We start from the raw sequence: 16,892 nt of genomic DNA, 5'->3' as shown, positions 1-16,892 counted from the left end.
GCTATGATCTTAGTTTTCTGAATGTTGAGCTTTAAGCCAACTTTTTCACTCTCCTCTTTCACTTTCATCAAGAGGCTCTTTGTTTCTTCTTCACTTTCAGCCGTAAGGGTGGTGTCATCTGCACATCTGAGGTTATTGATATTTCTCCTGGCAATCTTGATTCCAGCTTGTGCTTCCTCCAGCCTAGCGTTTCTCATGATGTACTCTGCATATAAGTTAAGTAAGCAGGGTGACAGTATACAGCCTTGACATACTCCTTTTCTTATTTGGAACCAGTCTGTTCTTTCATGTCCAGTTCTAACTGTTGCTTCCTGACCTGCATACAGGTTTCTCAAGAGGCAGGTCAGGTAGTCTGGTATTCCCATCTCTTTCAGGATTTTCCACAGTTTCTTGTGATCCACACAGTCAAAGGCTTTGGCATAGTCAATGAAGCAGAAATAGATGTTTTTCTGGAACTCTCTTGCTTTTTCGATGATCCAGCAGATGTTGGCGATTTGATCTCTGGTTCCTCTGCCTTTTCTAAAACCAGCTTGAACATCTGAAAGTTCATGGTTCACGTATTGCTGAAGCCTGGCTTGGAGAATTTTAAGCATTACTTGACTAGCATGTGAGATGAGTGCAATTGTGCGGTAGTTTGAGCATTCTTTGGCATTGCCTTTCTTTGGGATTGGAATGAAAACTGACCTTTTCTAGTCCCTTGTCCACTGCTGAGTTTTCCAAATTTGCTGGCATGTTGAGTGCATCACTTTCACAGCGTCATCTTTCAGGATTTGAAATAGCTCAACTGGAATTCCATCACCTCCACTAGCTTTGTTCGTTGTGATGCTTCCTAAGGCCCACTTGATTTCACATTCCAGGATGTCTGGCTCTAGGTGAGTGATCACACCATCGTGATTATCTGGGTCGTGAAGAACTCTTTTGTACAGTTCTTCTGTGTATTCTTGGCACCTCTTCTTAATATCTTCTGCTTCTGTTAGGTCCCTACCATTTCTGTCCTTTATTGAGCCCATCTTTGCATGAAATATTCCCTTGTTATCTCTAATTTTCTTGAGAAGATCTCTAGTTTTTTTCCTCTATTTCTTTGCATTGAAAACTGAGGAAGGCTTTCTTATCTCTCCTTGCTAGTCTTTGGAACTCTGCATTCAAATAGGAATATCTTTCCTTTTCTCCTTTGCTTTTCGCTTCCCTTCTTTTCACAGCTATTTGTAAGGCCTCCTCAGACAGCCATTTTACTTTTTTGCATTTCTTTTTCTTGGCGATGGTCTTGATTCCTGTCTCCTGTACAATGTCACGAATCTCTGTCCATAGTTCATCAGGCACTCTGTCTATCAGATCTAGTTCCTTAAATTTGTCACTTCTACTGTATACTCATAAGGGATTTGATCTAGGTCATACCTGAATGGACTAGTGGTTTTCCCTACTTTCTTCAATTTAAGTCTGAATTTGGCAATAAGCAGTTCATGATCTGAGCCACAGTCAGCTCCCCGTCTTGTTTTTGCTGACTGTACAGAGCTTCTCCATCTTTGGCTGCAAAGAATATGATCAATCTGATTTTGGTGTTGACCATCTGGTGATGTCCACTTGTAGAGTCTTCTCTTTTGTTGTTGGAAGAGGGTGTTTGCTATGACCAGTGCGTTCTCTTGGCAGAACTCTATTAGCCTTTGCCCTGCTTCATTCTATACTCCAAGGCCAAATTTGCCTGTTATTCCAGGTGTTTCTTGACTTCCTACTTTTGCATTCCAGTCCCCTATAATGAAAAGGACATTAGCAATTGGTTACCAGCAGAAGAATCACATGGTATGCATGATAGTAATAGCATTATAAGCTTTGTTATTTTGGTAACTCTCTTGAGATTTGGAGTCAACTGTCAGCTATCATTTAATATTCCACAGTTCTGATTCAAATATATACACATTATAGTATAATTTAACATGATCAGTAAATATGTTGAAGGATGATAGGCACAGAATTCACAGAATTCTTTGAATAAAACCTATATATGTGATTAATTTATTAATAAATGGTTTGGTATATTGCAGTTGGGAAGTTAACATTAGCCAGACATCTTTGTATTAATATTTATAGAAATAGGGCATGCTTATGATCTTTACACATAAACTGTACTCTTAGTTATTTTAATATGGAAACTTTAGATGATGTGTTTAATATATTTCAGTTCACTTGTCATCATGTCAAAAATATGTTCCACCTCTTGTTTCAGAATGGCCTTGTTACTAGCTCACCAGAAATGTTTAAGTTAAAATCTTGTATCCGACGAAAGACAGATTCCATTGATAAACGATTCTGCTTTGACATAGAAGTGGTCGAAAGGTTTGAACTTTTCACTTTGTACTTTTTAATAATCTAAATTATCTGTTTAGATTAATTATTTTTTTCTTTCTGTGTATAGCTGTAAGTATGAAACAGCATTAAGTGCTTGTTTTTCAGTCTCTTTTTAAAAAAGCAATATATGTCTAATTCATTCTTTCACTTGTTTATTCAATAAATATGGATTCCATGATGCTTTCAAAAAAAATAAATTAGACACAGAGTGCTACCAAAGGGTAATGTCATGCAGCGAAGAATCTGAAGAATCAGCGTAAATGACTGCCTTAGTCAAAAGCACACATTGTGGACTAAGGTCCCTGTCCCCGTGGAGGAACCTGACAGCATTGTTCATGGCTCCTGGTCAGCGGTTTTGTGTGGTTTTAAACCTGGTGGCCTTGTGCCAAAGTATAAAAAAAGACACTGCTGCACTTGCCGTCAGGTTCCTTTGGCCAGTGAAATTCAGTGCCTTCCATGCACCTGGCACTCTTCTGGGCATTCTCAGTCACAGGGTATTGGGAGAGACATACAGGCTGGGCCGCCAAGCTCATCACCTGATGGAATTGTTTAGCTGCACTCATTTATCGTTTCCAGTAGAATAGAAACAAAGTAAGGAAAAGTACGTTTCTTGATCTCTGTTGTATTCCATAATCTATTCTTCCCCAATATTGCCACCATGCTTCTGAATACTCTAGCTTTGCACATGAATATATACCATATATATATATATATAAAACACTCTGACATACTATATACAGTGTTATATACCATACCTTACATATACTAAAGATTACAATTATTTAGTAGGACTTGGTCCCATTCTTAGGCTTCTTTAAAACAGTGTTAGCTGTTTTGGCCCTGTGTTCTTATACTTTGTAGATCTGCTGAGTAAGTTTCCTTTTCTCTCCAAAAACTCCATTGGGATTTTTGACTGGAGTTCTGTTAAGTTATTAGTTAAGCAATGGTGAATTGAACTCTCGCTAAGATTTTATATATCGTTTTTTTTTCCACCATTTTGTTTTTGGATGTCTTTGCATTGAAATTTTGAATAGGATTCTGTCATTAGTAGAAAACTCATTTTTGTTTTATGATTGAAGCTGATGTGGAAAGACTATTAATTTTTTTATATATCAATCTATATCCATTGGTTTTAATAATTTTGTGATAGGAACTTCTTGATTTTCTGTGTAGATGCATACTAACATGTTAGTGATTTTTCTTTTTTTTTCAGTGCTTTCTAGATCTATCACCTTGGAGCACACTGTTAAACCCTGTGCTTCGTTTGTTTCATCTGTAAAACAAGGCTAATCACTACGCACATCAAAGGGTTGTTGTGAGAAATAAATAGGTTAATGAAGGAGACATAACAGTGGCTGGCACACAATAAACAGCCTACAAGTATTGCTGTTATTACTGCTGTTTTAAACTGGCTTAAATTATCCAAGATAAAATTACTTTGATCTTTATAATCAGTTTCTCCATTTCTTATCAGTGTAATGATCCATTTTCCTGTATCCATGAAGATATATCCCTTTGCCCCAGCTTTAACTCACTCTAGGCTTGTGATTACACAATATTTAAATGAAATTCCCTTTTTGCTGCACCTTGTCCCAGAGCCCTCTTAAGTTTCTGGTTATCCTATGAACAGCTTGCACAGCTCATTAGGTTAATTTCACTTTTTTTTCTGGATTTTCTGTCTTTTTCTCTCATATTGATTTCATCTCTCCCTTTGCTTGCTTGCTCTTTCTTGAAGCACATCCTCAAGTAGCTATTTCAGAATGGGTGCATGGGAGAGAGTTGTTTTTTAAAGTGTTAAGGGTAGTACTGTGATCATTGTATAAACACTTTGGTCTTATTGTGTTCTGTGTAATTAACTAGTTATGGAATAAGGGTTCTCATATTGCTATATGAAAATGAAGTGGCTAATGTCCGACTCTTAGCGACCCCATGGACTATAGCCTACCATGCTCTTCCGTCCATGGGATTTTCCAGGCAAGAGTACTGGAGTGGGGTGCCATTGCCTTCTCCAGAGCATCTTCCTGACCCAGGGATTGAACCTGGGTCTCCCGCATTGTAGGCAGACGCTTTACCATCTGAGCCACCAGGGAAGTCCATATTGCTATATACTCATTGTAGTTATTTTTAGTGACTAGATGATAATACATTGGGTCATATTCTTAATCATTCGCATATTGTGGAATGTTCAGGTGGTTTTGAACTTTGATGAATGTAGCTCTGTCATCCTTTTCAGCCATTTTAGGGGAAGTAGTTTGAGACTAGCCTCCTTTGGACACTCTTATACCTAAAACACTTAGGATTTCTTTTCAGTTTTTTAATTTCTTATTTCTTTTCTCTCCTATCTGTATTCTTTTCTCTCTTTTCATTTTTTTCTCTTTCCTGCTTTTTCTTCAAATTTTACTTTTATAGTTAACTAAGAATTTAAATAAATAACATATGTTTAAAGGCATAAATAAGTGAATTGAATATATAAAATACTTGTTTTTAATAGGCATGGGATCATCACATTGCAAGCCTTTTCAGAAGCTAATCGAAAGCTCTGGCTTGAAGCCATGGATGGGAAGGAACCGGTAGGAAAATGACACATGCTGTAATCTAGATTTTATTGTTCTAATAATTGCACAGTATATCTAAAAAAAGTTATATGCCTATATATAGTATATTTGAAAATGTTAAAATAGCACATCAGAGGAGTAGAGACTCTTACTGTTTTCTAATGTGTCACTGCCACATAACACCAGCTTTTTAATTTGTTTTTCAGGGAGACTTCTAGGACTAATTTAAAACCCTAAAATTACTTATAATCGTTAATTTGGCTACATTGGTTGGATTGCTTTTTTTAGTTAATAGTTCTTGAGTGTCTTCTCTTTGCAAGGCCAGTGTGAGGTTTTATGATCAGCATGATGAACAAATTTCAGGGTAACCTAGACCATGGGTTAGAAGTCTCCTTTGATAAAATTGTTTGTAGCTTGACGTTTCCCTCAATCGAGATCCCCATTTTTCTAATAGGTATTTTGATGTTGACATAAATTTACTTAAAATGACCAGGGAGGCTTATATAGAAGAGGGCATATGCCATTGTTCTGTGAAGAACAAGGCACTGAATGCTCAGAGGGGTGAGCACACAGAGGCAGGAGAGGACTGCAGCCCGTCCTTGAAAGCTGTCGTTTCAATGGCAAAGAGCTTGTGAAAAGGGCCTGTGCAACAGCAGAGCTACACAAAGTGTGGCCCCCAGACTTTAGTCTCCCCCGCAGACTGTTACCAGGCTACAGTGAGCACAGAGACTGTGATTCCTTAATCATCCTGGAAAACTTCATAGCAATGAGAAGTCATTTTACAACTGTTGAATTGAATAATAAAAAATTTAGACTGTCAATTCTTGATTATGTTTATTACATTTACATTTTATTGTAATTTACAAAATTATCAGTCAATGACAGATTAAAAATTAAAAACAAAGCAACCTTGTCTCTTTACCGCTAATAGCTGAGAGGCAAGCCCTGACCTAGAGGAAATTTAGAAGACAGTGTGATAGCTTAACAAGTACAAACTAAGGTACATGCTGAGAAAAAACACTAAGCAGATAATTTGAGGCAGAAACAATCAGGTGCAATCCATCATGAGGTGCTTCCTGAAGAAGGGAGATTGTGCATCATGTTGGAGAATAGAATGAGACGCTTAGATCAGAGGGAAAGGGGTAAAACTTTGCCCAGGGCAGGACAGCAAGGGATGAGAAGAAGTGGAAGGCAAGACTGGAGGATGGCATTGTGGACACGGTAGTTGTAGGACCTTGAAATCAAGACACTCCTTTTGTTTATCACTGAACCAGTATCACCCTGGTCATCGTCTATTGTGGCTCATGAATTGCAGGTGACTGGCTGACTTCTTTTGTTTTTTAGATTTATACCCTGCCTGCGATTATTAGCAAGAAAGAAGAAAGTAAGTTGTTTTAATAATTATTTGAAATGTTGTCATGTAGATTTTTTTTTTTTAGTTGAAGGAAATGGCAACCCACTCCAGTATTCTTGCCTGGGGGATCCCATGGATAGAGGAGCCTGGCAGGATACAGTCTGTGGGGTCACAAAGAGTCAGACACGACTTAGCAACTAAACCACAACAACAAAAATAACAAATTAGTTTCAGCTGTACAACAAAATAATTTAATTTCTGTATAAATTGTAAAGTGATTACTGCAATAAGTCTAGTACCTTCTGTCACCATAAAGTTGTCCCCCTTCATCCATTTTACCCACCCTCCAACCCCCTTCCCTCTGATAACCATGAATCTGAGTTTGGTTTCTTTTTCTTTGTTTTCTTTTTTATGTTCCACATATACGTGAAATCCTGTGGTATTTGTCCTTCTCTGACTTATTTCACTGAACAAAATTCCTTTAAGTTCCCTCCATATTATTGCAAATGGCAAATGAAAAAATTTTTATAGCCATAAATATTTTTATATTCCTTTTTTATAGCCAAGCAGTAGTCCATTTTGTGTATATACCTTCTCTTCTTTATCCAGTTCTCCCATCAATGTTAATTTAGATTGTGTCTATATCTTGGCTATTGTAAATAATGCCACAATGAATATAGAGATGGATATATCTTTTTGAATTAGTATTTTTCATTTTCTTTGGCTAAATACCCAGAAGTGGTATAGCTGGATCATATGGTAGTTTGTTCTTAAACCTTGGAGTACCTTTGTACTATTTTCCATAGTTGCTGCTCCAGTATACATTCCCACCAATAGTCTACAAAGTTTCCCTTCTCTCCACATTCTCTGTAAAACTTTCTTTTTTTTTTGTCTTTTGGATAATAGCCATTCTAGCAGGTGTGAGTGATATCTCATTTTGATTGCATTTCTCTGATGATTAGTGGTGTTAAATTCTTTTCATGTGCCTATTGACCATCTGTGGAGAAGGCACTGGCGACCCACTCCAGTACTCTTGCCTGGAAAATCCCGTGGACGGAGGAGCCTGGTAGGCTGCAGTCCATGGGATCGCTAAGAGTCAGACACGACTGAGCGACTTCACTTTCACTTCTCACTTTCATGCATTGGAGAAGGAAATGGCAACCCACTCCATGTTCTTGCCTGGAGAATCCCAGGGACGGGGGAGCCTGTTGGGCTGACGTCTATGGGGTCGCACAGAGTCGGACACGACTCACGCGACTTAGCAGCATTGACCATCTGTATGTGTTTTGAATAAAATATATAAATCCTCTGCCCATTTTTAAATAAATTGTTTTTTACTATTCAATTGTTTGAGTTCTTTGTATATTTTTTGATATTTACCCCTTATCATATATATGATTTGCAAATATTTTCCCCTCATTCAGTAGGTCACCAATGCATTTTGTTGATGATTTCCTTTGCTGTACAGAAGCTATTCAGTTTTATAGTCCCACTTGTTTATTTTTGCTTCTGTTGCCTTTGCTTTTGAGGTCAGATCCAAAAAATTCCACGTCAACACTGATACTAAGGAGCTGATTGCCTGTGTTTTCTTTTAGAATTTTTATGGATTCAGGTCTTATGTTTAAGTTGTAATCCATTTCAATTTGATTTTTGTGTGTGGTACTATATTCATTTCTTTGCAAGTGTCTGTCCAAATTTCCAAGCACCATTTATTAAAGAGGTTGCCTTTTCTCATTTTATGTTCTTGACTCCTTTGTCATAAATTATGTATCCATGTATATGTGGGTTTATTTCTAGACCCTTTACTCTATTCCATGGATTTATGTGTCTGTATTTATGCCAGTACCATACTCTTTTGACTACTATAACTTTGTAGTTTACTTTGAAATCAAGGAGTTTGATACCTCCAGCTTTATTTATTTATTTATTCATTTGGGGGTTTGTTTTTCTGATGACTCTTTTGTTTTTCTGATGGTTCTTTTGTTTTTCTGATGGTTCTTTCGTCTGAAATCTGCCTTATTAGATTCTTTCATGGTTCCATAAAATTATTGAATTATTAGTTCTGATTCTGTGGTAAATGCCTTTGGTAGTTTGATAGGGATTGCACTGAATCTGTAAATTGCCTTGGTTCACATGATCATTTTAATAATATTACTTTTTCCAGTTTCTAAGTGTGGTATACCTTTCCATTTGTGTCATCTTTAATTTCTGTTACCAATGTCTTAGAGTTTTCAGTGTATGTCTTTCACCCCCTTGTTTAAATTTATTCCAGGGTATTTCTTTTTTATGCAATTATAAATGTGATTGTCTTCTTAATTTCTTCTTCTGATATTTTGTAATTAGTTATAGCAATACAGCAGATTTCTGTATATTGACTTTGTATGATGAAACTTTACTGAATTCATTTATTAGTTCTAAGAGGTTGTGTGTTTTTTTTTTTTGGTGGAATCTATAGTTTGTTTTTTTCTATATAGTATCATGTCATCTGCAAATAGTGACATTTTTTGCTTCTTCCTTTCCAATTGGGATTCCTGTTATTTCTTTTTTTCCCTAACTGCTGTGGCTAGGACTTCCAATATTATGTTGAATAAAAGTAGTTAGAATGAGTATTCTTCTATATAGTTCCTAATCTTAAAGGAATACCTTTCAGCTTTTCACCAATGAGTATGACATTATCTGTGGGTTTGTCATGTATAGCCTTTATTATGTCAAAATATGTACCCTCTCTGCCCACTTTGTTGAGAGTGTTGATCACAATTAGATGCTGAATTTTGTGAAATACTTTCTCTGCATCTATGGAGACAGTCATACATTTTCTTATGCTTCATTTTGTAAGTATGAGTGTCATGTTTATTGATTTGTGCAGGTTGAACGAGCTTTGCATCCTTGGAACAAGTCTCACTTGATGATCATGATCATCCTTTTCATACACGGCTGAATTCAGTTTGGCTGCCCAGGTGGCGCTGGTGTTAAAGAATCTGCCTGCCAGTGCAGACGACACAGGAGAGGAGGGTTCAAACCTGGCTCAGGGAGACCCCCTGGGGGAGGGCATGGCCGCCCACTTCAGATTTTACCTGGAGAATCCTACGGACAGAGGAGCCTTGTGGGCTGTAGTCCATAGGGTCTCAAAAAGTTGGACGTAACTAGCACACAGTCGTGAAGCAACCAAGCACGCAGCATGCACGAATTCAGTTCACTAATATTTTGTTGAAGACTTTTACATCTATTTTCATGGGAAATATTGGTCTGTATTTTCTTTTTTTATGTGTCCTTCTCTGTTTTCGTTATCAGGATAATGTTGGCTTTATAAAATGAGTTTGGAAATGTTCCATCTTCTTCACTTTTTGGATTAGTTTGAGGATAGATATTCAGTCTTTGAATGTTTGATAGAATTCACGGGTGAAACAGTCTGATGCTGTACTTCTGTTTGTTTGGATTTTTTTTTTTTTTGCAATCTCTTTACTAAGAATCAGTCTATTCAGATATTTTATTTCTTTATATTTCAGTCTTAGAAGGTTATATGTTTCTAGGAATTTATCCGTTTGATCTAAGTTACCGAATTACTATGCCCCAACCAGTAATGCTGAAGAAGCTGAAGTTGAACAGTTCTATGAAGACCTACAAGACCTTCTAGAACTAACCCCCCAAAAAGATGTCCTTTTCATTGTAGGGGACTGGAATGCAAAAGTAGGAAGACAAGAGATAGTAGGCAAATTTGCATTAGTGGGCAAATTTGGCTTTGGAGTACAAAATGAAGCAAGGCAAAGGCTAGCAGAGTTTTGCCAAGAGAACACACTGGTCATAGCAAACACCCTCTTCCAACAATGCAAGAGAAGTCTCTACACATGGACATCACGAGATGGTCAATACCAAAATCAGACTGATTATATTCTTTGCCGCCAAAGATGGAGAAACTCTATACAGTCAGCAAAAACAAGATCAGGAGCCTACTGTGGCTCAGATCATGAACTCCTTATTGAAAATTCTGATTTAAATTGAAGAAAGTAGGGGAAACCACTGTACCATCAAGGGATGACCTAAACCCAATACCTTACATTATACAGTGGAAGTGACAAATAGATTCAAGGGATTAGATCTGATAGACAAAGTGCTTGAAGAACTATGGACAGAGATTCATGACTTTGTACACGAGGCAGTGATCAAGACCATCCCCAAGAAAAAGAAATGCAAAAAGGCAAAATGGTTGTCTGAGGAGACCTTACAAATAGCTGAGAAAAGAAGAAAAACTAAAGGCAAAGGAGAAAAGGAAAGATATACCCATTTGAATGCAGAGTTCCAAAGAATAGCAAGGAGAGATAAGAAAGCTTTCCTTAGTGATCAGTGCAAAGAAATAGAGGAAAACAATAGAATGGGAAATACTAGAGATCCCTGCAATAAATTAGAGATACTAAGGGAATATTTCATGCAAGATGGGCTCAATAAAGGATAGAAATGGTAGGGACCTAAAAGAAGCAGAAGATATTAAGAGGAGGCGACAAGAATACACAGAAGAACTATACAAAAAAGATCTTCATGACCCACATAACAATGATAGTTTGATCACTCACCTAGAGCCAGACATCCTGGAATGTGAAGTCAAGTGGGCGTATGAACAAAGCTAGTGGAGGTGATGGAATTCCAGTTGAGCTAGTTGAGATCCTAAAAGATGATGCTGTGAAAGTGCTGCACTCAATGTGCCAGCAAATTTGGAAAACTCAGCAGTGGCCACAGGACTGGAAAAGGTCAGTTTTCATTCCAATCCCAATGAAAGGCAATGCCAAAGAATGTTCAAACTACTGCACAATTGCACTCATCTCACATGCTAGCAAAGTAATGCTCAAAATCCTCCCAGCCAGGCTTCAACAGTATGTGAACTATGAACTTCCATATGTTCAAGCTGGTTTTAGAAGGTGAAGAGGAACCAGAGGTCAAATTGCCAACATCCTTTGGATCTCTTGAAAAAGCAAGAGAATTCCAGAAAAACATCTGCTTTATTGACTATGCCAGCGCCTTTGACTGTGTGGATCACAACAAACTGTGGAAAATTCTTCAAGAGATGGGAATACCAGTCCACCTTACCTGCCTCCTCAGAAATCTGTGTGCAGGTCAAGAAGCAGCAGTTAGAAATGGATATGGAAAACAGACTGGTTCCAAATTTGGAAAGGAGTACGTCAATCCTGTATATTGTCACCCTGCTTATGTAACTTATATGCAGAGTACATCATGAGAAATGCTGGGCTAGATGAAGCACAAGCTGGAATCAAGATTGCCAGGAGAAATATCAATAATTTCAGATCCTCAGATGACACCACCCTTATGGCAGAAACTGAAGAGGAACTAAAGAGCCTCTTGATGAAAGTGAAAGAAGAATGTGAAAAATTTGCCTTAAACTCAGCATTCAGAAAACTGAGATCATGGCATCTGTTCCCATCACTACATGGCACATAGATGAGGAAGCAATGGAAACAGTGACTGAGTTTATATTTTGGGCTCCAAAATCACTGCAGATGGGGACTGCAGCCATGAAATTAAAAGACGCTTGCTCGTTGGAAGAAAAGCAATGACCAACCTAGACAGCTTATTAAAAAGCAGAAACATTACTTTGCCAACAAAAGTCCGTCTAGTCAAAGCTAAGGTTTTTCCAGCAGTCATGTATGGATGAGAGTTGGACTATAAAGAAAGCTCAGCGCCAAAGAATTGATGCTTTTAAACTGTCGTGTTGGAGAAGACTCTTGAGAGTCCCTTGGACTGCAAGGAGATCCAACCAGTCCATCCTAAAGGAAATCAGTCCTGAATATTCATTGGAAGGACTGATGCTGAAGCTGTAACTCCAATACTTTGGCCACCTGATGTGAAGAGCTGACTCCTTGGAAAAGACCCTGATCTTGGGAAAGATTGAAGGTGGGAGGAGAAGGGGATGACAGAGGGTGAGATGGTTGGATGGCATCACCGACTTGATAAATGTGAGTTTGAGCAAGCTCTGGGAGTTGGTGATGGACAAGGAAGCCTGTCATGCTGCAGTCCATGGGGTCGCAGAGTTGGACATGACTGAGCGACTGAACTGAACTGATCCAGTTTGTTGTCATATAATTGTTCTTAGAAGTCCCCCATGATTCTTTGTATTTCTTTAGTATCACTGTAATTTCTCCTCTTTTATTTCTGGCTTATTTGAGCCTTCTCTCTTTTATTGGTTAGGCTAACTAAAAGTTTGTCATCTTTGTTTATCTTTTCAGTGAACTAGCCCTTGATTTCATTGATCTTTTTCATTATTATTTTAGCCTCTGTTTTATTGATTTCCACATTAATCTTCATGATTTTCTTCCTTCTATTACCTTTGGACTTCATTTTTTTTCCTAGTTAGATTGTTTGAGATTTGTCTTTTTTCTTAGGTAGGCCAGACTTCCCTCTTAAAAGGCTTTTCCAGGACTTAGTTAGTGGTCCTGTAGTTAAGAATCTACCTTCTAGTACAGGGGATCCAGATTTGATCCCATATGCTGCAGGGCAGCTAAGCCCGCTCACCGTGACTGCTGAGCCCCTGTAGTCTAGAACCTGTGAGCCACAGCTGAAGATGACCACTCGCCACAAGGAAGACCCAGGGCAGCCAAAAGTAATAGTTAAAAAATGCTTTTGTTTTGTCTCATAGATTTTGAAATGTTGTATTTCTGTTTTCATTGTTAAAATTGTTTTTGATTTCACCTCGGATTTCTTCATTGATATTGGTTGTTCTGTAGTGTGTTACCTAATCTCCACATATTTGTGATTTTTTTCAGTTTGCTCTTAGATCTAGTTTCATACCATTGTGGTTGTACAAAGTGTTTGACATGATTTCAGTCTGCTTAAATTTATTGAAATTTGTTTTGTGGCTTAAAATGTAATACATCCTGGAGAATGTTCCATGTGTACTTGAGAAAAATGTATATTCTGCTGCTTTTGGATAGAATGTTCTATACATTATCTATTAAGTATAGCTTATCTAACATGTTAAGGCCAATGTTTTCTTATTAATTTTCTGTCTGAATGATCTGTCCATTCATGAAATTAAGGTGTTAGCATTCCATGCTATTATTGTATACCTGTTATTTTCTCGCCTTAGGTCGGTTAATACCTGCTTCCTATATTAAGGTGCCTTTGTATTAGTAAATATATATTTTAAAATATTATGACCTCTTGTAGGATTGACTCCTTTATCCTTACGTAATGCCCTTCTTTGTCTCTTATTACACTCTGTGTTCTCACGTCTATTTTGTCTAATGTAAATGTAGCTACACCAGCTTTCCCTTTGTTTCTGTTTGAAAGAAGTGTCTTCTTTCATCCCTTCACTTTGCATCTGTTTGTGTCCTCAAATCTAAACTGAGTCTCTTGTAGGCACTATGTGATTGTGTCTTTTTTAAAATACGTTTAGCTGCTCTGGCTTTTAATCAGAAAGTTTTGTCCATTTAAATTTAAAGTAGTTATCAACAAGTATGTATTAATACTTCCTGTCATTTTCTGACTTTTGTTTTCTAGTTGTTTTTATAGTTTCTCTCTGTTCCTTTCTTTCTTCTCTGGCTCTCTTCCCTGTGATTTGATGACTTTCTTTCACACTATGTGTATATTTCTTCTCATTATCTTTAGTGTATGAACAATAGGCTTTTGGTTTGTGATTTTTATGGAATTCATATATAAAAAACATATATGTATGTATGTGTGTATAGTAATCTATTTTAAGCTGATAGCACTTAGGTTTTGACACATTCTAAAACTAAAAACTTTTTAGGTTCTCCCACCCTCATTTTATATTTTTGATGTTATATCTTGTTTTTGTTTCCCTTAATCATTGTAGTTATTGTTAATTTTACTTGCTTTTGTCTTTTAACCTTCATTCTAGGTTTATAAATGGTTAATTCACTAACTTTACTATATGTTTGCCTCTACTCATGAGATTTTGACTTATGTTTTCTTGTTACTATTTAATGGCTCTCTTTGTCATCTTGAAGTTCCTTTAACATTTCTTGTAAGGCAGATTTAGTGTTGATGATGTTTAGCCTTTACTTCTGTAGAAAACTATTTATTTCTCCTTCAGTTCTGAACAATAACCTTGCCTTTGGAGTATTTTTGATTGAATGGTTTTTGATTTCAATAGTTTAAATATATTATGCCATTCCCTCTGGCTTGTAAATTTTTTGCTAAGAGATCAGCTGATAATCTTATGATGCTTCCCTTTTATATAACAAGTGGTTTTTCTCTTCTTGCTGTTTTGATTCTCTCCTTGTCTTAATGTTCGACATTTAGTTATAGCATGCCTTGGTGTAGATCTCTTTGGGTTCATCTTATTTGAAAATCTGTGCTTCCTCGACCTCAGTGTCTGTTCTTACCCCCAGTTAGGGATGTTTTTAGCCATTGTTTCTTAAACTAAATATTCTGCCTCTTTCTCTCTCTCTTCTCTTTATGGGACCCCTACAATGAGAATGTTATTCTTCTTGACATTGTACGATAGGTCTCTTAAATGATTTTTTTTTTCTTCTGATCTGTTACAATGAATTCCTCTTTCCTGTCTCCAGTTTGCTGACCCTTTCTGCTGCTTCATTTAGTCTGCTACTGAAACCCTCTAGTATATTTTTCTTTTCAGTTATAGTATGCTTGAGGTCCATGATTTATTTTTGGTATTTACTTGTATTTTCTGTCTTTTTGTGGAAGTTCTCATTGTATTCATCTGTTCTTCCGAGAGATCAGTGAGCGTCTTTATGTTCATTAAACTGTTTATCAGGTAAATTACCTCCTATCCAGTGAGGCTTTTCCCCTGAATTTTTGTCTTTTCCTTTGTTTGCGACACATTCTTCTGTTTTCTCATTTTGCTTGTCTCTCTGTGTTTGTTCCTACGAATTAGGCAAAGCGGTTACTTCCAGTCTTGTTGGAGTGACTTGTAGGAGGTGAACCTTCTTTTTCAGCCCTGCCCTAGCTCTTTGTTGTCTGGAGCATTTGTAATTATCTAAGTAGTTTAATTTTATTCTTGATAGGTCACTATCAGTGTTCCACAGAGAGGGATCTAATTCAACACTTGGCTTTAGGCTGTTTGCAATGTAGACCTTTGGGAATCAGCTTTTGAAAAGTGTGTGTGTGTATGTATATATACACAACTTTATGTGACCACTGTTATAACCCCTGCTAGCTTCAAGTGGTTCTGAGCTGTCCCCTTGGTGACAGTGGCCAAAATCAGAGCTCCAGGTGAATGTATGAGCTTCCTTCTGGCAGGTACAGGTGAGCTGTCACAAGGCCAAGGAACAGTGTCAAGATGGCATCCCCAGTCTATGTTCTGTGGGAGCCCCTCTGTAGCTTCTAGACACGTGATAAACTAGACGCCTTCCCCTCACGTGAGCTCTGGGACAAGTAATTAGAGCTTTCTTCACAGGAAGTCTGGGGGTGTGTTTCAGACCCGTAAGGCCCAGAAATCCAGTCATCCCTGGACCATGGCCAGGTGGTCATGGTCTGTCTCCTGTGTGTGGAGCGAACATTCCTGACAGCTTAGTGGGCCGCAGGAGAGCCTAGGGTGAGATTGCTGACTGCACTGGTGCTGCTGGAGTGCATGGTAGCCCCCAGGCCACAGGGAGGCCCCAGGAACACTGGGGCAGGGTGAGATCACAGACTGCAGCAGGACCACGGGGACAAGTGGGTAAGCCCCTGGCTTCAGTGGGAGCGGGGAGGCGTGGAGGCAGGCAAGTCCTGTGGCTCTAGTGGTGGGATGTGAGAGCACAAAAATACCAGCACCTTTGTCTCAGGAGGTTCTCACAGACCTCTGCACTCCGGGCAGAGCCTTTAGTCTTAACTAATGAATCTCCATATATGGTCTAGGAGCTTTGCAAACTGTTGAGTTTGTGCTGAGTCCTGGTGTGAGTTACTCTGCATGAGGGAACTTTTCAGCCCCTTTAGCCTTTTAGATCTTCTGAACATATGCCCTGTTGGTTTTCAAAGCCAAAAGTATTGGGAGCTCATCTCTCCAGTGCAGGCTGTAAGGTTTGGGGTGCCTGATATGGGGCACAGACCCCAGCTCCTCTGGGAGGAGTTCCACATGTGTGAGGGCCCTTGTGCCTCCAGGTTGCTGGGCTAGAGGTGAGGTTTTTGGTGACTGCACCTGTGACCCTCCTACCCATCTTGGTGTGATCCTTTAATCCTTTGTTGAGGAACGTTTTAGCTAGTTTTGAGGTATTTTTCAGAGGAAATCGATCCATTATATAATTGTACATTTTGTGTGCCTGTGGGAGGAGGTAGAATCAGCATTTTCCCAAGTCAGCATCTTGATTCAACCTCCATCACATAGTTATTTTTATCACAGAGGTATTATGTAATATTAGGAGTTAACTTTGAAAAATCATAGTAATACACCTTTGATCTGATGATATTCAGCAAATTTGAAATTTTCATTCAAAGAAGTTTCTCATGTTAAAACCATTAACTACTGGACTTTATAGTAGCCAATTTATTTATTTATTTATTATTTATTACTTAGAACTATATATCCTACTTTATCCCAGAAAGAAATTTGAGGCAATTAATATTTAGTTTGATTTTCTTTAAATGGCAGTAGAGAGCTGCTTTTATTTTCTCTGCTCCAGTTTACAAGGTTGAAGACATGACTGATAATTTTAGGAAACTGTGTACAAGAT

General features: G+C 37.9%; 1 protein-coding gene across 7 annotated transcripts in view; it reads left to right on the top strand.

Annotated features, from left to right (window-relative positions):
• ARHGAP42 (Rho GTPase activating protein 42) overlaps positions 1–16,892 on the top strand; it is a 343,088-nt gene that overhangs the window by 279,217 nt on the left and 46,979 nt on the right. For all 7 annotated transcript variants that reach the window (XM_081545986.1, XM_081545985.1, XM_081545990.1 and 4 more), the window contains 3 exons: positions 2,222–2,331; positions 4,835–4,913; positions 6,243–6,282. In XM_081545986.1, coding sequence (XP_081402112.1) covers positions 2,222–2,331; positions 4,835–4,913; positions 6,243–6,282 — 229 coding nt within the window. The remainder of the gene's footprint in view (positions 1–2,221; positions 2,332–4,834; positions 4,914–6,242; positions 6,283–16,892) is intronic.

The sequence above is a fragment of the Giraffa tippelskirchi genome, chromosome 11, assembly GCF_054371585.1.
Source record: "Giraffa tippelskirchi isolate mGirTip1 chromosome 11, T2T-mGirTip1v1.2.pri, whole genome shotgun sequence".
NCBI lineage: Eukaryota > Metazoa > Chordata > Mammalia > Artiodactyla > Giraffidae > Giraffa > Giraffa tippelskirchi.
Note: the sequence above shows the minus strand (reverse complement) of the source record. Positions and strands in the feature narration are given on the sequence as shown.